General features: G+C 46.1%; 1 protein-coding gene across 1 annotated transcript; it reads right to left on the minus strand.

Moving 5' to 3' along the window:
- Positions 1 to 1,221: 1,221 nt before the first annotated feature.
- On the minus strand, positions 1,222 to 23,480 carry LOC120039939 (sodium/potassium/calcium exchanger 1-like; the record flags this gene model as incomplete). The annotated part of the gene is made up of 6 exons (XM_038985254.1): positions 23,362 to 23,480; positions 22,574 to 23,268; positions 16,791 to 16,990; positions 10,949 to 10,954; positions 9,930 to 9,989; positions 1,222 to 1,330 (listed from the first exon to the last, which is right to left on the minus strand). Coding segments are annotated over exons 1-6 (1,189 nt in total), but the record flags the coding sequence as incomplete, so codon positions are not given.
- Between the last annotated feature and the right edge of the window lie 832 nt (positions 23,481 to 24,312).

Raw genomic sequence — 24,312 nt, forward strand, 5'->3', positions numbered from 1 at the left:
GTGTTACTGGATAATGTTGTCTGTGTTACTGGATAGTGTTGTGTTGTCTGTGTTACTGGATAGTGTTGTGTTGTCTGTGTTACTGGATAGTGTTGTGTTTCCTGTTTCCTGTGTCACTATTCTGATGTGGATCCTGATTGTCCGGTTGCGTCCCAAGCGTTAATCCTATTCCCTACCTAGTGTATGTCAGATGTAGTGCACTTTATAGGGAATAGGGACAGAAATTGCACCCTATGTGACCAGTTGTCTACTATACTGTAGTGCTGTATGAATGAGAGCCTTGTTGAGGTGATAAACTGACACGGGTATTAATCTGCTTAGGACCAATCTGGATTTAGTGCCAAAGCTTAACGTGGAACACTTTGATAATTAATCTCACTGACTGACTGAGAGAAGGACAAAGGTACTCCGTCCATATCAACATGTTTCACTGTTTTGGTAGCGGGCTGTAGTATAACGATAATCCCGCATCAGCATATGAGGTATACTCGTTTACTGTTAATATAGTAACCCTGTAAGAAGTTACCATAATATTGATAGTTGTAGTGGCAGGTACAAAGCCATTTCTTAAGCCACTTAAGGGGGGGGGGGGGGGGGGGGGGGGGAGAAAGATACCGAGAACAGTTAGACTGTGTTTGAACCCACCTGGCAGGAAGTGAGATAACTTAGGAGGACAGGGAGGACTTCTCAAGGTTTCCCTAATCTCGGGGAAATGGAACTGCCGGCTGGTAGTGATAAACAGCGGTGAGAACTCACCTACTGTTCGTGTGTATGTATGTGCGTAGGATATCTACTGTTTGTGTGGAAGTATGTGCGTAGGATATCTACTGTTTGTGTGTCAGTATGTGCGTAAGATATCTACTGTTTGTGTGGAAGTATGTGCGGCGCTATAAAATGGGTGTCTGTATAATGGACTTCAGAGCGCTCTCGTGAATAAACATTTGACTATTGTAGGCTGGGCCTCTGTCTGTGTTCATTTCAACCAGTATCTTATCAATTCTGGGTTGCAGACTGAGTAGTTAATTGAAGTTCAGTTTATGAACATCGAGAAACATAATTCTCTTAACAGAGTGAAAGATAAGGGATTTGGCAACTATTCTATTGGGTCCATTGCACCAGACGATCTCAGTCAAGCCCAGCTGAACTATTTGAAATGATGTGTGATAGTATTTGAACTCAGGTCTGTTGTCTTTTCTAGAATTAGGTGAAAAGGTAACCTACTGTTTCCCAGGGGGTCTAGTGTGTGAATCATCAGCTTGTAGATTGTGTTCCTCATGGTGGAGTTGTGAAGAGAGGCTGAACTTCCTCCTCTCTGGAGGACAGGCTTCAACTGGGGGGAGAGAGAGAGAGAGAGAGAGAGAGAGAGAGAGAGAGAGGTGAGATCAAGAGAGAGAGAGAGGGGTGAGATCGAGAGAGAGAGAGGTGTGAGATCAAGAGAGAGAGAGGTGTGAGATCGAGAGAGAGAGGTGTGAGATCGAGAGAGAGAGGTGAGATCGAGAGAGAGAGAGAGGTGAGATCGAGAGAGAGAGAGGTGAGGTCAAGAGAGAGAGGGGTGAGGTCGAGAGAGAGAGAGGTGAGATCGAGAGAGAGAGAGGTGAGATCGAGAGAGAGAGAGGTGAGATCGAGAGAGAGAGAGGTGAGATCGAGAGATAGAGGTGAGAGAGAGAGGGTGATTCGAGAGAGAGAGAGAGAGGTGAGAGCGAGAGAGAGAGAGAGGTGAGATCTCGAGAGAGAGAGAGGTGAGATCTCGAGAGAGAGGTGAGATCGAGAGAGAGAGAGAGGTGAGATCTCGAGAGAGAGGTGAGATCGAGAGAGAGAGGTGAGATCGAGAGAGAGAGAGAGAGAGAGGTGAGATCGAGAGAGAGAGGTGAATCGAGAGAGGTGAATCGAAGAGGAGAGGAGATCGAGAGGTGAGATCGAGAGAGAGAGAGAGGTGAGATCGAGAGAGAGAGAGAGGTGAGATCGAGAGAGAGAGAGAGGTGAGATCGAGAGAGAGAGAGGGAGAGAGCGAGAGCGAGAGAGAGGTGAGATCGAGAGAGAGAGGGTGAGATCGAGAGAGAGAGAGAGGAGAGAGAGAGAGGTGAGATCGAGAGAGGATGAGAGAGGTGAGATCGAGAGAGGTGAGATCGAGAGAGAGAGGTGAGATCGAGAGAGATAGAGTGAGATCGAGAGAGAGAGAGGTGAGATCGAGAGAGAGAGAGGTGAGATCGAGAGAGAGAGAGGTGAGATCGAGAGAGAGAGAGGTGAGATCGAGAGAGAGAGAGGTGAGATCGAGAGGTGAGATCGAGAGCGAGAGGTGAGATCGAGAGCGAGAGGTGAGATCGAGAGCGAGAGGTGAGATCGAGAGCGAGAGGTGAGATCGAGAGCGAGAGGTGAGATCGAGAGCGAGAGTTGAGATCGAGAGCGAGAGGTGAGATCGAGAGCGAGAGGTGAGATGGAGAGGTGAGATGGAGAGCGAGAGGTGAGATGGAGAGCGAGAGGTGAGATGGAGAGCGAGAGGTGAGATCGAGAGCGAGAGGTGAGATCGAGAGGTGAGATCGAGATCGAGAGGTGAGATCGAGAGCGAGAGGTGAGATCGAGAGCGAGAGGTGAGAGCGAGAGGTGAGATCGAGAGCGAGAGGAGAGGTGAGATCGAGAGCGAGAGGAGAGGTGAGAGCGAGAGTGATATCGAGAGCAGAGGTGAGATCGAGAGGTGAGATCGAGATCGAGAGGTGAGATCGAGATCGAGAGGTGAGATCGAGAGCGAGAGGTGAGATCGAGAGCGAGAGGTGAGATCGAGAGCGAGAGGTGAGATTGAGAGCGAGAGGTGAGATTGAGAGCGAGAGGTGAGTCGAGAGCGAGAGGAGAGACGAGAGCAGAGGGGAAGCGAGAGGTAGAGCGAGATGAGAGCGAGAGGTGAGAGCGAGAGGTGAGAGCGAGAGGTGAGAGCGAGAGGTGAGAGCGAGATAAGCGAGAGGTGAGAGCGAGAGTGGATCGAAGGTGAGATCGAGAGCGGAGAGTGAGATCGAGAGCGAGAGGTGAGACGAGAGCGAGAGGTGAGATAGAGCGAGAGGTGAATGAGAGCGAGAGGTAGCTTGAGAGAGTGAGCTTGAGAGAGAGGTGAGATGAGAGAGAGGTAGATTGAGAGAGAGGTGAGATTGAGAGAGAGGTGAGATTGGAGAGAGAGGTGAGATTGAGAGAGAGGTGAGATTGAGAGAGAGGGGAGATTGAGAGAGAGGTGAGTGATTGAGAGAGAGTGAGATCGAGAGCGAGGTGAGATTGAGAGCGAGGTGAGATTGAGAGCGAGGTGAGATTAAGAGGTGAGATCGAGAGGTGAGATCGAGAGAGAGAGAGGTGAGATCGAGAGAGAGAGAGGTGAGATCGAGAGAGAGAGAGAGGGAGAGCGAGAGAGAGAGAGAGGTGAGATCGAGAGAGAGAGAGAGGTGAGATCGAGAGAGAGAGAGGTGAGATCGAGAGAGAGAGAGAGGAGAGAGAGAGAGGTGAGATCGAGAGAGGTGAGATCGAGAGAGAGAGAGGTGAGATCGAGAGAGATAGAGGTGAGATCGAGAGAGGAGAGGTGAGATCGAGAGAGAGAGAGAGGTGAGATCGAGAGAGAGAGAGGTGAGATCGAGAGAGAGAGAGGTGAGATCGAGAGAGAGAGAGGTGAGAGCGAGAGGTGAGATCGAGAGCGAGAGGTGAGATCGAGAGCGAGAGGTGAGATCGAGAGCGAGAGGTGAGATCGAGAGCGAGAGGTGAGATCGAGAGCGAGAGTGAGATCGGAGAGCGAGAGGTGAGATCGAGAGCGAGAGGTGAGATGAGAGGTGAGATTGGAGAGCGAGAGGTGAGATGGAGAGGGAGAGAGCGAGAGGGAGATGGAGAGCGAGAGTGAGGATGGAGAGCGAGAGGTGAGATCGAGAGGTGAGATCGAGATCGAGAGGTGAGATCGAGAGCGAGAGGTGAGATCGAGAGCGAGAGGTGAGAGCGAGAGGTGAGATCGAGAGCGAGAGGAGAGGTGAGATCGAGAGCGAGAGGAGAGGTGAGAGCGAGAGGTGAGATCGAGAGCGAGAGGTGAGATCGAGAGCGAGAGGTGAGATCGAGAGGTGAGATCGAGAGCGAGAGGTGAGATCGAGAGCGAGAGGTGAGATCGAGAGCGAGAGGTGAGATCGAGAGCGAGAGGTGAGATCGAGAGCGAGAGGAGAGAGCGAGAGCGAGAGGTGAGAGCGAGAGGTGAGAGCGAGAGGTGAGAGCGAGAGGTGAGAGCGAGAGGTGAGAGCGAGAGGTGAGAGCGCGAGGTGAGATCGAGATCGAGAGGTGAGAGCGAGAGCGAAGGTGAGAGGGAGCTGAGAGTGAGCTTGAGAGCGAGAGGTGAGCTTGAGAGAGGTGAGCTTGAGAGAGTGAGCTTGAGAGAGAGGTGAGATTGAGAAGAGGTGAGATTAGAGAGAGGTGAGATTGAGAGAAGGTGAGATTGAGAGAGAGGTGAGATTGAAGAGGGTATGAGAGAGAGGTGAGATTGAGAGAGAGGTGAGATTGAGAGAGAGGTGAGATTGAGAGCGAGGTGAGATTGAGAGCGAGGTGAGATCGAGAGATGAGATCGAGAGGTGAGATCGAGAGCGAGAGGTGAGATCGAGAGCGAGAGGTGAGATCGAGAGCGAGAGGAGAGATCGAGAGCGAGAGGTGAGAGCGAGAGGTGAGAGCGAGAGGTGAGAGCAAGAGGTGAGATCGAGAGCGAGAGGTGAGAGCGAGAGCGAGGTGAGAGCGAGAGCGAGGTGAGATTGAGAGAGAGAGGTGAGATTGAGAGAGAGAGGTGAGATTGAGAGAGAGAGGTGAGTGAGAGAGAGAGGTGAGATTGAGAGAGAGAGAGGTGAGATTGAGAGAGAGAGAGAGGTGAGATTGAGAGAGGTGAGATTGAGAGAGAGAGAGAGGTGAGATTGAGAGAGAGAGGTGAGATTGAGAGAGAGAGGTGAGATTGAGAGAGAGAGGTGAGATTGAGAGAGAGAGGTGAGATTGAGAGAGAGAGGTGAGATTGAGAGCGAGAGGTGAGATTGAGAGAGAGAGGTGAGATTGAGAGAGAGAGGTGAGATTGAGAGCGAGAGGAGAGAGCGAGAGCGAGAGGTGAGAGCGAGAGGTGAGAGCGAGAGGTGAGAGCGAGAGGTGAGAGCGAGAGGTGAGAGCGAGAGGTGAGAGCGAGAGCGAGAGGTGAGAGCGAGAGCGAGAGGTGAGATTGAGAGCGAGAGCGAGAGGTGAGATTGAGAGCGAGAGCGAGAGGTGAGATTGAGAGCGAGAGGTGAGCTTGAGAGAGAGGTGAGATTGAGAGAGAGGTGAGATTGAGAGAGAGGTGAGATTGAGAGAGAGGTGAGATTGAGAGAGAGGTGAGATTGAGAGAGAGGTGAGATTGAGAGAGAGGTGAGATTGAGAGCGAGGTGAGATTGAGAGCGAGGTGAGATTGAGAGCGAGGTGAGATCGAGAGGTGAGATCGAGAGGTGAGATCGATAGCGAGAGGTGAGATCGAGAGCGAGAGGAGAGATCGAGAGCGAGAGGTGAGAGCGAGAGGTGAGAGCGAGAGGTGAGAGCGAGAGGTGAGAGCGAGAGGTGAGAGCGAGAGGTGAGAGCGAGAGGTGAGAGCGAGAGGTGAGAGCGAGAGGTGAGAGCGAGAGCGAGAGGTGAGAGCGAGAGCGAGGTGAGATTGAGAGAGAGGTGAGATTGAGAGAGAGAGGTGAGATTGAGAGAGAGAGGTGAGATTGAGAGAGAGAGGTGAGATTGAGAGAGAGAGAGGGGTGAGATTGAGAGAGAGAGAGGTGAGATTGAGAGAGAGAGGTGAGATTGAGAGAGAGAGAGAGGTGAGATTGAGAGAGAGAGAGAGGTGAGATTGAGAGAGAGAGAGAGGTGAGATTGAGAGAGAGAGAGGTGAGATGAGAAGAGGTGAGATTGAAGAGAGAGAGAGAGTGAGATTGAGAGAGAGAGGTGAGATTGAGAGAGAGAGGTGAGATTGAGAGAAGAGGTGAGATTGAGAGAGAGAGGTGAGATTGGAGAGAGAGAGGTGAGATTAGAGGAGAGGGAGATTGAGAGGAGAGTGAGATTGAGAGAGAGAGGTGAGATTGAGAGAGAGAGTGAGATTGAGAGAGAGAGGTGAGATTGAGAGAGAGAGGTGAGATTGAGAGAGAGAGGTGAGATTGAGAGAGAGAGGTGAGATTGAGAGAGAGAGGTGAGATTGAGAGAGAGAGGTGAGATTGAGAGAGAGAGGTGAGATTGAGGAGGAGTGATGAGAGAAGAGGTGAGATTGAGAGCGAGGTGAGATTGAGAGAGAGAGGTGAGATCGAGAGAGAGTGGTGAGATCGAGAGAGAGAGGTGAGATCGAGAGAGAGAGGTGAGATCGAGAGAGAGAGGTGAGATCGAGAGAGAGAGGTGAGATCGAGAGAGAGAGGTGAGATCGAGAGCGAGAGGTGAGATCGAGAGCGAGAGGTGAGATCGAGAGCGAGAGGTGAGATCGAGAGCGAGAGGTGAGAGCGAGAGGTGAGAAATTACTACTGGGGATCCTACTAAATTACTACTGGGGATCCAACTAAACTACTACTGGGGATCCTACTAAATTACTACTGGGGATCCTGATAAATTACTACTGGGGATCCTGATAAATTACTACTGGGGATCCTACTAAACTACTACTGGGGATCCTGATAAATTACTACTGGGGATCCAACTAAACTACTACTGGGGATCCTACTAAACTACTACTGGGGATCCTACTAAACTACTACTGGGGATCCTGATAAATTACTACTGGGGATCCTGATAAATTACTACTGGGGATCCTACTAAATTACTACTGGGGATCCTGATAAATTACTACTGGGGATCCTACTAAACTACTACTGGGGATCCTACTAAACTACTACTGGGGATCCTACTAAACTACTACTGGGGATCCTACTAAACTACTACTGGGGATCCTGATAAATTACTACTGGGGATCCTACTAAACTACTACTGGGATCCTACTAAACACTACGGGGACCATAACTACTACTGGGATCCTACTAAACTACTACTGGGGATCCTGATACTACTACTGGGGTCCTATTAAACTACTACTGGGGATCCTACTAAACTACTACTGGGGTCCTACTAAACTACTCTGGGGATCCTATTAAACTACTACTGGGGATCCTACTAACTACTACTGGGGATCCTATTAAACTACTACTGGGGATCCTACTAAACTACTACTGGGGATCTACTAAACTACTACTGGGATCCTATTAAACTACTACTGGGGATCCTATAAACTACTCTGGGGATCCTACAAACTACTGGGGATCCTACTAAACTACTACTGGGGATCCTATAAACTACTACTGGGATCCTACTAAACACTACTGGATCTATAAATTACTACTGGGGATCCTGATAAATTACTACTGGGGATCCTGATAAATTACTACTGGGGATCCTGATAAATTACTACTGGGGATCCTGATAAATTACTACTGGGGATCCTACTAAATTACTACTGGGGATCCAACTAAACTACTACTGGGGATCCTACTAAACTACTACTGGGGATCCTGATAAATTACTACTGGGGATCCAACTAAACTACGACTGGGGATCCTACTAAACTACTACTGGGGATCCTACTAACTACTACTGGGATCCTGATAAATTACTACTGGGGATCCTGATAAATTACTACTGGGGATCCTACTAAATTACTACTGGGGATCCTGATAAATTACTACTGGGGATCCTACTAAACTACGACTGGGGATCCTGATAAATTACTACTGGGGATCCTACTAAATTACTACTGGGGATCCTGATAAATTACTACTGGGGATCCTGATAAATTACTACTGGGGATCCTGATAAATTACTACTGGGGATCAAGTACTACTGGGGATCCTGATATTACCCTGGGACCTACTAACTACACTGGATCAAGTACTACTGGGGATCCTGATAAATTACTACTGGGGATCCTGCTAAACTACGACTGGGATCTGATAAATTACTACTGGGGATCCTACTAAATACTACTGGGGATCCTGATAAATTACTACTGGGATCCTGATAAATTACTACTGGGGATCCTGATAAATTACTACTGGGATCCTGATAAATTACTACTGGGGATCCTATAATTTCTACTGGGGATCCTACTAAACTACTACTGGGGATCCTACTAAACTACTACTGGGGATCCTGATAAATTACTACTGGGGATCCTGATAAATTACTACAGGGGATCCTGATAAATTACTACAGGGGATCCTACCAAACTACGACTGGGGATCCTGATAAATTACTACTGGGGATCCTGATAAATTACTACAGGGGATCCTGGTAAATTACTACTGGGGATCCTACTAAACTACGACTGGGGATCCTGATAAATTACTACTGGGGATCCTACTAAACTACGACTGGGGATCCTACTAAATTACTACTGGGGATCCTGATAAATTACTACTGGGGATCCTACTAAATTACTACTGGGGATCCTGATAAACTACTACTGGGGATCCTACCAAACTACCACTGGGGATCCTACTAAACTACGACTGGGGATCCTGATAAATTACTACTGGGGATCCTACCAAACTACCACTGGGGATCCTACTAAACTACGACTGGGGATCCTGATAAATTACTACAGGGGATCCTGATAAATTACTACAGGGGATCCTACCAAACTACTACAGGGGATCCTACCAAACTACCACTGGGGATCCTACTAAACTACGGCTGGGGATCCTGCTAAACTACTACTGGGGATCCTGCTAAACTACGACTGGGGATCCTACTAAACTACGGCTGGGGATCCTGCTAAACTACTACAGGGGATCCTACCAAACTACCACTGGGGATCCTACTAAACTACGGCTGGGGATCCTGCTAAACTACGACTGGGGATCCTGCTAAACTACTACTGGGGATCCTACTAAACTACTACTGGGGATCCTACTAAACTACTACTGGGGATCCTACTAAACTACTACTGGGGATCCTGCTAAACTACCACTGGGGATCCTACTAAACTACTACTGGGGATCCTGCTAAACTACCACTGGGGATCCTACTAAACTACTACTGGGGATCCTACTAAACTACTACTGGGGATCCTACTAAACTACTACTGGGGATCCTGCTAAACTACGACTGGGGATCCTACTAAATTACTACTGGGGATCCTACTAAACTACTACTGGGGATCCTACTAAACTACTACTGGGGATCCTGCTAAACTACGACTGGGGATCCTACTAAACTACTACTGGGGATCCTACTAAACTACTACTGGGGATCCTGATAAACTACGACTGGGGATCCTATTAAACTACTACTGGGGATCCTACTAAACTACTACTGGGGATCCTACTAAACTACTACTGGGGATCCTACTAAACTACTACTGGGGATCCTACTAAACTACGACTGGGGATCCTGCTAAACTACGACTGGGGATCCTGCTAAACTACGACTGGGGATCCTATTAAACTACTACTGGGGATCCTACTAAACTACTACTGGGGATCCTACTAAACTACGACTGGGGATCCTGCTAAACTACTACTGGGGATCCTACTAAACTACTACTGGGGATCCTACTAAACTACTACTGGGGATCCTATTAAACTACTACTGGGGATCCTACTAAACTACTACTGGGGATCCTACTAAATTACTACTGGGGATCAAGTACTACTGGGGATCCTGATAAATTACTACTGGGGATCCTGATAAATTACTACTGGGGATCCTACTAAACTACGACTGGGGATCAAGTACTACTGGGGATCCTGATAAATTACTACTGGGGATCCTGATAAATTACTACTGGGGATCCTGATAAATTACTACTGGGGATCCTGATAAATTACTACGGGGGATCCTACCAAACTACCACTGGGGATCCTGCTAAACTACTACTTGATCACTGTCTAGTTGTTTACCTTTAATAGTTTCTTGTCTTCTGCGGCAGGAGGGCTACTATTCTGACTTGCTGTCTTGTCCTGTGGACAACAAGGATTCACCAGATGTTAAAACATTCCAGAACACGCCACCCCTTCAAATGGACTAAAATATTTCCCAACATATTTGTTTATATAAAGGAGAGGCAGTAAAGCTCACAGCTACAGTACATACAGTACATACATAATGTTTTGGTTGTAATATGGGAATTACGTATTGGGCGCAACAACAACCCCTGATGAAGCATGCTTCTTACCCTATGTAGTCTATATAATGCTCAATCACCATTACAGGAGTTAGGTGTATATGTTGATGCTTCAAGTAAAAGAGTGTGTATCACTGCAGCCCCTCAGGCTTGTAAGGGTTGCGTGATCAGCTTTGGTTCTTTGATCAGCAAGGGCCTAGGTAAGAATCCTCCCACTCCCAACATCACCAGGTGTGTGTACACAGATGTCATTCCCATCTCAAGTGATGCTCTCAGTCTCAGCTCTCCCTTATTAAAGAACCAGAACTGCCCACGCTGCACTGCAGTTGCTGACGAACCAGAAAGAACGATGACGATCATCAGTGAGTGAATGACTCATCAGTGAGTGAATGACTCATCGGTGAGTGAATGACTCATCGGTGAGTGATTTACTCAACAGTGAATACACAACTCATCAGTGAGTGAATGACTCATCAGTGAGTGAATGACTCATCAGTGAATACACGACTCATCAGTGAGTGAATGACTCATCAGTGAATACACGACTCATCAGTGAGTGAATGACTCATCAGCGAGTGAATGTCTCACCCTGAATGAATGACCCATCAGTGAATACACAACTCATCAGTGAGTGAATGACTCATCAGTGAGTGAATGACTCACCCTGAGTGAATGACCCATCATGTTTGATCAGCAACATCTGATTTTGAATGAGGTATGGCTGTATCATTTGCTTTGAGAACATGCTTTTACTTTAAAGGAAATATGGCTGAATTAGAGCCTATGATCAACAACATCTGCCTTAAAAACGGATGAAGTTTATGGAGGGATTTTGAAGGAGATATATGGCTTAATCATGTCATCCACGCATGTTTGAGGGAACCAGATGAATAATGAGCTGTATGACATGATTCTCCTAACACAGGAGCCAGCCTCTGATTCCCCTAACACAGGAACCAGCCTCTGATTCCCCTAACACAGGAGCCAGCCTCTGATTCTCCTAACACAGGAGCCAGCCTCTGATTCTCCTAACACAGGAGCCAGCCTCTGATTCTCCAATGCTCTAACCACTAGGCTACCTGCTGGTTACTGGTCCAACGCTCTAACCACTAGGCTACCCGCTGGTTACTGGTCCAACGCTCTAACCACTAGGCTACCCGCTGGTTACTGGTCCAACGCTCTAACCACTAGGCTACCCGCTGGTTACTGGTCCAACGCTCTAACCACTAGGCTACCCGCTGGTTACTGGTCCAACGCTCTAACCACTAGGCTACCCGCTGGTTACTGGTCCAACGCTCTAACCACTAGGCTACCCGCTGGTTACTGGTCCAACGCTCTAACCACTAGGCTACCCGCTGGTTACTGGTCCAATGCTCTAACCACTAGGCTACCCGCTGGTTACTGGTCCAACGCTCTAACCACTAGGCTACCCGCTGGTTACTGGTCCAACGCTCTAACCACTAGGCTACCCGCTGGTTACTAGTCCAACGCTCTAACCACTAGGCTACCCGCTGGTTACTGGTCCAACGCTCTAACCACTAGGCTACCTGCCACCCCTCCACTCTAACCACGAGGCTACCTGTCACCCCTCCACTCTAACCACGAGGCTACCTGCCACCCCTCCAGTCTAACCACGAGGCTACACTGCCACCCCTCCACTCTAACCACTAGGCTACACTGCCACCCCTCCACTCTAACCACTAGGCTACCTGCCACCCCTCCACTCTATCCACTAGGCTACGCTGCCACCCCTCCACTCTAACCACTAGGCTACCTGCCACCCCTCCACTCTAACCACTAGGCTACGCTGCCACCCCTCCACTCTAACCACTAGGCTACGCTGCCACCCCTCCACTCTAACCACGAGGCTACCTGCCACCCCTCCACTCTAACCACGAGGCTACCTGCCACCCCTCCACTCTAACCACGAGGCTACCTGCCACCCCTCCACTCTAACCACTAGGCTACACTGCCACCCCTCCACTCTAACCACTAGGCTACCTGCCACCCCTCCACTCTAACCACTAGGCTACCTGCCACCCCTCCACTCTATCCACTAGGCTACACTGCCACTCCTCCACTCTAACCACTAGGCTACGCTGCCACTCCTCCACTCTAACCACTAGGCTACCTGCCACCCCTCCACTCTAACCACGAGGCTACCTGCCACCCCTCCACTCTAACCACGAGGCTACCTGCCACCCCTCCACTCTAACCACGAGGCTACCTGCCACCCCTCCACTCTAACCACTAGGCTACACTGCCACTCCTCCACTCTAACCACTAGGCTACACTGCCACCCCTCCACTCTAACCACTAGGCTACACTGCCACTCCTCCACTCTAACCACGAGGCTACGCTGCTGTCAACAGAAATAATAATCATGGGATTTAAAAATAAAACCCATTTTGGGAAACGAGCTCAATACAGTTTAAAGGACTCAAACCAAATGGAAACGGTGTAGAAATTATACGGGACCTACATTCATAGTGTTTGACTGTTTCCAGCTAATAATCACTTAAATGAAAGCTAGACAGTCCGAGAGCATTGAAAATTCCCAAAACGATGGATAGAGGACAATGTTTAGCAAATGTTGACGGCAAGGAAATATAACCCTTTGGACCTTGTTGAGAACCGAATGCAGCCCATGGGGCAAAAAGAGTTGGACACCCTTGGCCTACATCAAGACAGTATCTGTAACAAAAGAACACTGTACCAAAAATCGTTCAAATATACACTAACGTTCAAAAGTTTGGGGTCACTTAGAAATTTCCTGCTAATTTTTTTGTCCATTAAAATAGTGTAGACATTGTTAATGTTGTAAAGGACTATTGTAGCTGGAAACGGCAGATTTTTTGTGGAATATCTATATAGGCGTAGAGGCCCATTATCAGCAACCATCACTCCTGTGTTCCAATGGCACGTTGTGTTAGCTAATCCAAGTTTATCATTTTAAAAGGCTAATTAATAATTAGAAAACCCTTTTGCAATTATGTTAGCACAGCTGAGAACTGTTGTTCTGATTAAAGAAGCAATACAACTGGACTTCTTTAGACTAGTTGAGTATCTGGGGCATCAGCATTTGTGGGTTTGATTACAGGCTCAAAATGGCCAGAAACAAATAACTTCCTTCTGAAACTCCTCAGTCTATACTTGTTCTGAGAAATGAAGGCTATTCCATACGAGAAATTGCCTTCACAGAAGAGCGCAAACTGTCTCTAACCAGAATAGAAAGAGGAGTGGGAAGCCCCGGTGCACAACTGAACAAGAGGATAAGTACATTGCATGCTCTTCAACCGATCGCTGCCCGCACCCGCACGCCCAACTAGCACCACTACTCTGGACAGTTCTGACTTAGAATATATGGACAACTGCAAATACCTAGGTGTCTGGCTAGACTGTAAACTCTATTTCCAGACTCACATTAAGCATCTCCAATCCAAAATTAAATCTTGAATCGGCTTCCTATTTTGCAACAAAGCCTCCTTCACTCACGCTGCCAAACATACCCTCGTAAAACTGACTATCCTACCGATCCTCGTCTTCGGCGATGTCACAAAATAGCCTCCAACACTCTACTCAGCAAACTGGATGCAGTCTATCACAGTGCCATCCGTTTTGTCACCAAAGCCCCATATACCACCCACCACTGCGACCTGTGTGCTCTCATCGGCTGGCCCTCGCTACATATTCGTCGCCAGACCCACTGGCTCCAGGTCATCTATAAGTCTCTGCTAGGTAAAGATCCGTCTTATCTCAGCTCACTGGTCACGATAACAACACCCACCCGTAGCACGCGCTCCAGCAGGTATATCTCACTGGTCATCCCCAAAGCCAACACCTCCTTTGGCCGCCTTTCCTTCCAGTTCTCTGCTGCCAATGACTGGAACGAATTGCAAAAATGGCTGAAGTAGGAGACTTATATCTCCCTCAATAACTTTAAGCATCAGCTATCTGAGCAGCTTACCGATCGCTGCAGCTGTACACAGCCCATCTGTAAATAGCCCAGCCAATCTACCTACCTCATCCCCATATTGTTTTTATTAACTTTTTTGCTCTTTTGCACACCAGTATTTCCAGTATTTCTATTTGCACATCATCTGCACATCTATCACTCCAGTGTTAATTTGCTAAATTGTAATTACTTTGCTACTATGGCCTATTTACTGCCTTGCCTCCTTACGCCATTTGCACACACTGTATAGACTTTTCTACTGTGTTACTGACTGTACGCTTGTTTATTCCACGTGTAACTCTGTGTTGTTGTTTTGTGTCACACTGCTTTGCTTTATCTTGGCCAGGTCGCAGTTGTAAATGAGAACTTGTTCTCAACTGGCCTACCTGGTTAAAACCTGTTGAGGACAGAGGGCGCTGTTTTCACTTTGGGGGAAAATCGTGCACAATTTAAACGGCCTAAGTACTCAATTCTTGCTCCTACAATATGCATATTATTATTACTATTGGATAGAAAACACTCTCTAGTTTCTAAAACCGTTTTAATTATATCTGTGAGTAAAACAGAACTCATTTGGCACAAACTTCCTGACCAGGAAGTGGAAAATCTGAAATCGATGCTCTGTTCTAGGTCCTGCCTATAAATGGGCATGATACGTATTAGTATACATGCACGTCATACACCTTCCCCTAGATGTCAAGAGGCAGTGAGAGAAGAAATGGAGTGTTTATCTTGGTCTGAGTTGGAATAAATCCTCTTGGAATGATGTGTCACCCATTTCCTGTTTTCAGGAAGGCGCAAGAAGGAACCGGGGATTGCCTTTTGAAAAGCTGTCGTTATAGGCGACTACTATCTCCGGCTTTGATTTTATTTGATACATGTGACAATATCATCGTAAAGTATGTTTTTTCAATATAGTTTAATCAGATTATTGAATTTTTTTCGGGAGTTTTGCCGTGTTCCGTTCTCTTCCGTTTGTTGACATGGAGAGATTCGCGCCACTTGGCAAGTGTTCTTGCTAAATCGAGAGGGAAAAAGGCCGTTCTAAATCGAAACAAAGATTGTTCCCGACAAAGGACCCCTTGTACAACATTCTGATGAAAGATCAGCAAACGTAGGACCCATTTTATGATGCTATTTCATATATCTGTCGAACATGTGAACTAGTCGTTTGCGCCCAGCTTTTGGGTACTCTCTCGCCATACCTAAGCTGTATGTCGTAATGAAGTTATTTTTAGAATTCTAACACGGCGATTGCATTAAGAACTAGTGTATCTATCATTTCCTATACAACATGTATTTTTTAGTTATGTTTATGAATAGTTATTTGGTCAGAATATGTGTGTCAGAAAAAGTGTCAGAAAAATATCCGGACGTTGTGGGAAAAAGATGCTACGTTAGCACAATGTATAACCACTGATTTCAGCTCTAAATATGCACATTTTCGAACAAAACATAAGTGTATGTATAACCTGATGTTATAGGACTGTCATCTGATGAAGCTTATCAAGGTTAGTCAAAAATTATATATCTTTTGCTGGTTTGTTACGATCGCTAACTTTTGCTACTGGGAAATGGCTTGTGTTTCTGGCTATTGTGGTAAGCTAATATAACGCTATATTGTGTTTTCGCTGTAAAACACTTAAGAAATCGGAAATATTGGCTGGAATCACAAGATGCCTGTCTTTCATTTGCTGTACACTATGTATTTTTCAGAAATGTTTTATGATGAGTATTTAGGTATTTGACGTTGGTGTCTGTAATTATTCTGGCTGCTTTCGGTGCAATTTCTGATTGTAGCTGCAATGTAAACTATGATTTATACCTGAAATATGCACATTTTTCGAACAAAACATAGATTTATTGAATAACATGTTATAAGACTGTCATCTGATGAAGTTGTTTGTTGGTTAGTTTGGTTGGTTCTTGGTTAGTTAGGTTGGCTTTGTGCATGCTACCTGTGCTGTGAAAAATGTCTGTCCTTTTTTGTATTTGGTGGTGAGCTAACATAAATATACGTGCTGTTTTCGCTGTAAAACATTTAAAAAATCGGACATGTTGGCTGGATTCACAAGATGTGTACCTTTCATTTGCTGTATTGGACTTGTTAATGTGTGAAAGTTAAATATTTCTAAAAAAATATATTTTGAATTTCGCGCTCTGCCTTTTCAGTGGAATGTGGGAGGAGTTCCGCTGGCGGAACGCCAGAGCAGTACAGGTTAAATAAAGGTGAAATAAATAAATAAATAAATAAAAATGAGAATGTCTAGTTTGAGAAACAGACGTCTCACAAGTCCTCAACTGGCAGCTTCATTAAATAGTACCTGCAAAACACCTCTGTCCAGTGTCTGTGTTCCTTTGCCCATATTAATCTTTTATTTTTATTGGCCAGTCTGAGATATGGCTTTTTCTTTGCAACTCTGTCTAGAAGGTCAGCATCCCGGAGTCGCCTCTTCACTGTTGACGTTGAGCTTTCATTTCTCAGAACAAGAACAGACTGACGAGTTTCAGAAGAAAGTTCTTTGTTTCTGGCCATTTTGAGCCCCACAAACAAGGACATTTCTTAGTGACCCCAAACTTTTGAACGGTAGTGTAAGTTCCCCGGTATACTCTAAGAATTTGTTCTTAACTGACTTGCCTAGTTAAATAAAGGTTAAATAAATAAATGCAAATAAAATGTACCTTGTCAGGTTCATCCTCAACAGCCACAGTGATGATATTAATGATGTGCTGGTGTTTCCTGAGCTGGTTCTTGAATGCTGCCTCCAGCTGATCATTGTACTTCATGAAGCAGACATAGGAGCTGTAGCCAGCCACCAGCATTATACTCTCATACCACATGATGGTGTTGTCCAGGAAGAAGATTATCAACATGATCAGGTCTGAAAACAATACAGATGTTAATTCATCATAAGTAAGGGGTTAGAGAACACAGTAAGAGGTTAGAGGTTAGAGAACACAGTAAGAGGTTAGAGGTTAGAGAACACAGTAAGAGGTTAGAGGTTAGAGAACACAGTAAGAGGTTAGAGGTTAGAGGACACAGTAAGAGGTTAGAGGTTAGAGAACACAGTAAGAGGTTAGAGAACACAGTAAGAGGTTAGAGGTTAGAGAACACAGTAAGAGGTTAGAGAACACAGTAAGAGGTTAGAGGTTAGAGAACACAGTAAGAGGTTAGAGAACACAGTAAGAGGTTAGAGGACACGGTTAGAGGTTAGAGAACACAGCAAGAGGTTAGAGAACACAGTAAGAGGTTAGAGGTTAGAGAACACAGTAAGAGGTTAGAGGTTAGAGAACACAGTAAGAGGTTAGAGAACACAGTAAGAGGTTAGAGGTTAGAGAACACAGCAAGAGGTTAGAGAACACAGTAAGAGGTTAGAGAACACAGTAAGAGGTTAGAGGTTAGAGAACACAGTAAGAGGTTAGAGAACACAGTAAGAGGTTAGAGGTTAGAGAACACAGTAAGAGGTTAGAGAACACAGTAAGAGGTTAGAGGTTAGAGGACACAGTAAGAGGTTAGAGAACACAGTAAGAGGTTAGAGGTTAGAGAACACAGTTAGAGGTTAGAGAACACAGTTAGAGGTTAGAGAACACAGTTAGAGGTTAGAGGTTAGAGAACACAGTTAGAGGTTAGAGGACACAGTAAGAGGTTAGAGAACACGGTTAGAGGTTAGAGAACACAGTAAGAGGTTAGAGAACACAGTAAGAGGTTAGAGGTTAGAGAACACAGTAAGAGGTTAGAGGTTAGAGGTTAGAGAACACAGCAAGAGGTTAGAGGTTAGAGAACACAGTAAGAGGTTAGAGGTTAGAGGTTAGAGAACACAGCAAGAGGTTAGAGGTTAGAGGTTAGAGAACACAGCAAGAGGTTAGAGGTTAGAGAACACAGTAAGAGGTTAGAGGTTAGAGAACACAGTTAGAGGTTAGAGAACACAGTAAGAGGTTAGAGGTTAGAGAACACAGCAAGAGGTTAGAGAACACAGTAAGAGGTTAGAGAACACAGTAAGAGGTTAGAGGTTAGAGAACACAGTAAGAGGTTAGAGAACACAGTAAGAGGTTAGAGGTTAGAGAACACAGTAAGAGGTTAGAGAACACAGTAAGAGGTTAGAGGTTAGAGGACACAGTAAGAGGTTAGAGAACACAGTAAGAGGTTAGAGGTTAGAGAACACAGTTAGAGGTTAGAGAACACAGTTAGAGGTTAGAGGTTAGAGAACACAGTTAGAGGTTAGAGGACACAGTAAGAGGTTAGAGAACACGGTTAGAGGTTAGAGAACACAGTAAGAGGTTAGAGAACACAGTAAGAGGTTAGAGGTTAGAGAACACAGTAAGAGGTTAGAGGTTAGAGGTTAGAGAACACAGCAAGAGGTTAGAGGTTAGAGAACACAGTAAGAGGTTAGAGGTTAGAGGTTAGAGAACACAGCAAGAGGTTAGAGGTTAGAGAACACAGCAAGAGGTTAGAGGTTAGAGAACACAGTAAGAGGTTAGAGGTTAGAGAACACAGTTAGAGGTTAGAGAACACAGTAAGAGGTTAGAGGTTAGAGAACACAGTAAGAGGTTAGAGGTTAGAGAACACAGTAAGAGGTTAGAGTACACAGTAAGAGGTTAGAGAACACAGTAAGAGGTTAGAGAACACAGTAAGAGGTTAGAGGTTAGAGAACACAGTAAGAGGTTAGAGGTTAGAGAACACAGTTAGAGGTTAGAGAACACAGTAAGAGGTTAGAGGTTAGAGAACACAGTAAGAGGTTAGAGGTTAGAGAACACAGTAAGAGGTTAGAGGTTAGAGAACACAGTAAGAGGTTAGAGAACACAGTAAGAGGTTAGAGAACACAGTAAGAGGTTAGAGGTTAGAGAACACAGTAAGAGGTTAGAGGTTAGAGGTTAGAGAACACAGTAAGAGGTTAGACAACACAGCAAGAGGTTAGAGGTTAGAGAACACAGTAAGAGGTTAGAGAACACAGTAAGAGGTTAGAGAACACAGTAAGAGGTTAGAGGTTAGAGAACACAGTAAGAGGTTAGAGAACACAGTAAGAGGTTAGAGAACACAGTAAGAGGTTAGAGGTTAGAGGTTAGAGAACACAGTAAGAGGTTAGAGGTTAGAGAACACAGTAAGAGGTTAGAGGTTAGAGAACACAGTAAGAGGTTAGAGGTTAGAGAACACAGTAAGAGGTTAGAGGTTAGAGAACACAGTAAGAGGTTAGAGGTTAGAGAACACAGTAAGAGGTTAGAGAACACAGTAAGAGGTTAGAGGTTAGAGAACACAGTAAGAGGTTAGAGGTTAGAGGTTAGAGGACACAGTAAGAGGTTAGAGGACACGGTTAGAGGTTAGAGGACACGGTTAGAGGTTAGAGGACACAGTAAGAGGTTAGAGAACACAGTAAGAGGTTAGAGGTTAGAGAACACAGTAAGAGGTTAGAGGTTAGAGAACACAGTAAGAGGTTAGAGGTTAGAGGTTAGAGGACACAGTAAGAGGTTAGAGGACACGGTTAGAGGTTAGAGGACACGGTTAGAGGTTAGAGGACACAGTAAGAGGTTAGAGGACACAGCAAGAGGTTAGAGGTTAGAGAACACAGTTAGAGGTTAGAGGTTAGAGAACACAGTTAGAGGTTAGAGAACACAGTAAGAGGTTAGAGAACACAGTAAGAGATTAGAGAACACAGTAAGAGGTTAGAGAACACAGCAAGAGGTTAGAGAACACAGTAAGAGGTTAGAGGTTAGAGAACACAGTAAGAGGTTAGAGGTTAGAGAACACAGTAAGAGGTTAGAGGTTAGAGAACACAGTAAGAGGTTAGAGTACACAGTAAGAGGTTAGAGGTTAGAGGTTAGAGGACACAGTAAGAGGTTAGAGGTTGGAGAACACAGTAAGAGGTTAGAGAACACAGTAAGAGGTTAGAGGTTAGAGGTTAGAGGACACAGTAAGAGGTTAGAGGTTAGAGAACACAGTAAGAGGTTAGAGTACACAGTAAGAGGTTAGAGGTTAGAGAACACAGCAAGAGGTTAGAGGTTAGAGAACACAGTAAGAGGTTAGAGGTTAGAGGTTAGAGGACACAGTAAGAGGTTAGAGGTTAGAGAACACAGCAAGAGGTTAGAGAACACAGTAAGAGGTTAGAGGACACAGTAAGAGGTTAGAGGTTAGAGAACACAGTAAGAGGTTAGAGGTTAGAGAACACAGTAAGAGGTTAGATGTTAGAGAACACAGTAAGAGGTTAGAGGTTAGAGAACACAGTAAGAGGTTAGAGAACACAGTAAGAGGTTAGAGGTTAGAGAACACAGTAAGAGGTTAGAGAACACAGTAAGAGGTTAGAGGTTAGAGGACACAGTAAGAGGTTAGAGAACACAGTAAGAGGTTAGAGGTTAGAGAACACAGTTAGAGGTTAGAGAACACAGTTAGAGGTTAGAGAACACAGTTAGAGGTTAGAGGTTAGAGAACACAGTTAGAGGTTAGAGGACACAGTAAGAGGTTAGAGAACACGGTTAGAGGTTAGAGAACACAGTAAGAGGTTAGAGAACACAGTAAGAGGTTAGAGGTTAGAGAACACAGTAAGAGGTTAGAGAACACAGTAAGAGGTTAGAGGTTAGAGGTTAGAGGACACAGTAAGAGGTTAGAGGACACGGTTAGAGGTTAGAGGACACGGTTAGAGGTTAGAGGACACAGTAAGAGGTTAGAGAACACAGTAAGAGGTTAGAGGTTAGAGAACACAGTAAGAGGTTAGAGGTTAGAGAACACAGTAAGAGGTTAGAGGTTAGAGGTTAGAGGACACAGTAAGAGGTTAGAGGACACGGTTAGAGGTTAGAGGACACGGTTAGAGGTTAGAGGACACAGTAAGAGGTTAGAGGACACAGCAAGAGGTTAGAGGTTAGAGAACACAGTTAGAGGTTAGAGGTTAGAGAACACAGTTAGAGGTTAGAGAACACAGTAAGAGGTTAGAGAACACAGTAAGAGGTTAGAGAACACAGTAAGAGGTTAGAGAACACAGCAAGAGGTTAGAGAACACAGTAAGAGGTTAGAGGTTAGAGGTTAGAGAACACAGTAAGAGGTTAGAGGTTAGAGAACACAGTAAGAGGTTAGAGGTTAGAGAACACAGTAAGAGGTTAGAGTACACAGTAAGAGGTTAGAGGTTAGAGGTTAGAGGACACAGTAAGAGGTTAGAGGTTAGAGAACACAGTAAGAGGTTAGAGAACACAGTAAGAGGTTAGAGGTTAGAGGTTAGAGGACACAGTAAGAGGTTAGAGGTTAGAGAACACAGTAAGAGGTTAGAGTACACAGCAAGAGGTTAGAGGTTAGAGAACACAGTAAGAGGTTAGAGGTTAGAGGTTAGAGGACACAGTAAGAGGTTAGAGGTTAGAGAACACAGCAAGAGGTTAGAGAACACAGTAAGAGGTTAGAGGACACAGTAAGAGGTTAGAGGTTAGAGAACACAGTAAGAGGTTAGAGGTTAGAGAACACAGTAAGAGGTTAGAGGTTAGAGAACACAGTAAGAGGTTAGAGGTTAGAGAACACAGTAAGAGGTTAGAGAACACAGTAAGAGGTTAGAGGTTAGAGAACACAGTAAGAGGTTAGAGAACACAGTAAGAGGTTAGAGGACACAGTAAGAGGTTAGAGGTTAGAGAACACAGTAAGAGGTTAGAGGTTAGAGAACACAGTAAGAGGTTACGTAAATTGTCATGTTGTGATTGAGATCGACTGTTGTCTCCAACTATATGCAAGTGAGTGCTGGCCTTTATCCTTAAATGTTTTGTGATTGAGATCGACTGTTGTCTCCAACTATATGCAGTGAGTGCTGGCATTTATCCTTAAATGTTTTGTGATTGAGATCGACTGTTGTCTCCAAGCACACTATCATTTATTTATGAGTGGAGCCTCTTCTCTCCCGTCCTCTGGACTCTATCTGGCCTTGATGGCCACATATACTCTTAATCTCCACCTGGTACAGCCAGAGGAATATAGCCCCTCTGAGCCAGGTTCCTCTCTACAGTAGGTTTCTTCCTTCTAGGTAGTTTCTCCTGGCCACTGTGCTCTCGCTTCTACCTTTGCTCTCCGAGGCCTACGCCGAGTTACTGTAATGAACTTTGACAACTGCTGATGTAAAAAGCGCTGAGGTGTAGCATCTGCCTTTACCTGTGATAGTATATTATTACCTATGATGTAGAAGGAGACGTCCCTGAACAGGGGCCACCAGGTGAGGTGCAGCATCTCCCTTTACCTGTGATAGGTAAATGCTGCACCTCACCTCAGGGGCTGCACCTCAGGGGCCACCAGGTGAGGTGCAGCATCTCCCTTTACCTGTGATAGTATATTATTACCTATGATGTAGAAGGAGACGTCCCTGAACAGGGGCCACCAGGTGAGGTGCAGCATCTGCCTTTACCTGTGATAGTATATTATTACCTATGATATAGAAGGAGACGTCCCTGAACAGGGGCCACCAGGTGAGGTGCAGCATCTCCCTTTACCTGTGATAGTATATTATTACCTATGATGTAGAAGGAGACGTCCCTGAACAGGGGCCACCAGGTGAGGTGCAGCATCTCCCTGGAGAAGATGGCACACATCCCGATGACAAACAGGATATTGAACACCGCCGACCCCACGATCGTCCCGATGCCCACATTGCTATGAGAGATGAACACGCCAATCAGAGAGGTGAACAGCTCCGGAGCGGAGCCTCCTGCCGCCATGAAGGTTGCCCCGGCCACGTCGTCGGAGATGGCCAGCTGGTCTGTGATGACGCCGAGCGCGGGGACAAAAAATTCGTCACACACAATGGCGAGTGAGACGAACATGTACATCATCCCGAAGATGTGGAGCGACACCCAGCCTCGTCTCCGGTCCTCCACGGAGAAGATATCAGTGGGGTAGTCTCCTTTCTGATGAGGGGCGTCCCCCGGGTCGGCAGGGGAGGATTGGGTGGTGTTGGGGACTAGATGGGTGGGTGGTGGGTTGGGCAGGGTGGGGATCTGAATGGGAGGCTCTGGGTCTACATAGATGCAGTGAACGATAGTCCGGATTGTAGTCACTGATGAGGATGATGATGATGATGATGAGACCTCAGTGGTAGTGGAGGGTGTGACATCATCTGTAGTCGTCTCAGAGTAATAATCGTACACTTCAGTTGTCATTAAATCTATAATTTCCTCCTCTTGTGTGTCAATACTGCGTCCCCCCTCCCTTAAGGTCTCCAATGCAACTTCCTCCAGGAGGGCCCCTGTCAGTCCCTCTCCATCCCCAGACCCCTCACCTATTTGGGGCAGGGCATGGGGCCAGGGTCCTGGGGAGAGCTTGGAGGTGATAGACAGCTGGTAGAGACAACACAGTAGAACACCAGATAGGAGGAATATGACTCGGCTCAGCTTCAGTCTCTTCCTTTGGGTACAATACATTTATGAAGAGATGGTGATTGTGGTGTAATTTATTTGTGAACTCACTCCTCAGCTTGAGAAGTCGTTAATTGCACCATTCAATTGGATTCAGAATACAGGGCCCTGGCAGAGTGATTCAGAACACAGGTCCCTGGCAGAGTGATTCAGAATACAGGTCCCTGGCAGAGTGATTCAGAATACAGGTCCCTGGCAGAGTGATTCAGAATACAGGTCCCTGGCAGAGTGATTCAGAATACAGGGCCCTGGCAGAGTGATTCAGAATACAGGTCCCTGGCAGAGTGATTCAGAATACAGGTCCCTGGCAGAGTGATTCAGAATACAGGTCCCTGGCAGAGTGATTCAGAATACAGGTCCCTGGCAGAGTGATTCAGAATACAGGTCCCTGGCAGAGTGATTCAGAATACAGGTCCCTGGCAGAGTGATTCAGAATACAGGTCCCTGGCAGAGTGATTCAGAATACAGGGCCCTGGCAGAGTGATTCAGAATACGGGTCCCTGGCAGAGTGATTCAGAATACAGGTCCCTGGCAGAGTGATTCAGAATACGGGTCCCTGGCAGAGTGATTCAGAATACAGGTCCCTGGCAGAGTGATTCAGAATACGGGTCCCTGGCAGAGTGATTCAGAATACAGGTCCCTGGCAGAGTGATTCAGAATACAGGTCCCTGGCAGAGTGATTCAGAATACGGGTCCCTGGCAGAGTGATTCAGAATACAGGTCCCTGGCAGAGTGATTCAGAATACGGGTCCCTGGCAGAGTGATTCAGAATACAGGTCCCTGGCAGAGTGATTCAGAATACAGGTCCCTGGCAGAGTGATTCAGAATACGGGTCCCT

Source organism: Salvelinus namaycush, unplaced genomic scaffold (genome assembly GCF_016432855.1).
Source record: "Salvelinus namaycush isolate Seneca unplaced genomic scaffold, SaNama_1.0 Scaffold312, whole genome shotgun sequence".
Classification (NCBI taxonomy): Eukaryota; Metazoa; Chordata; class Actinopteri; order Salmoniformes; family Salmonidae; genus Salvelinus; species Salvelinus namaycush.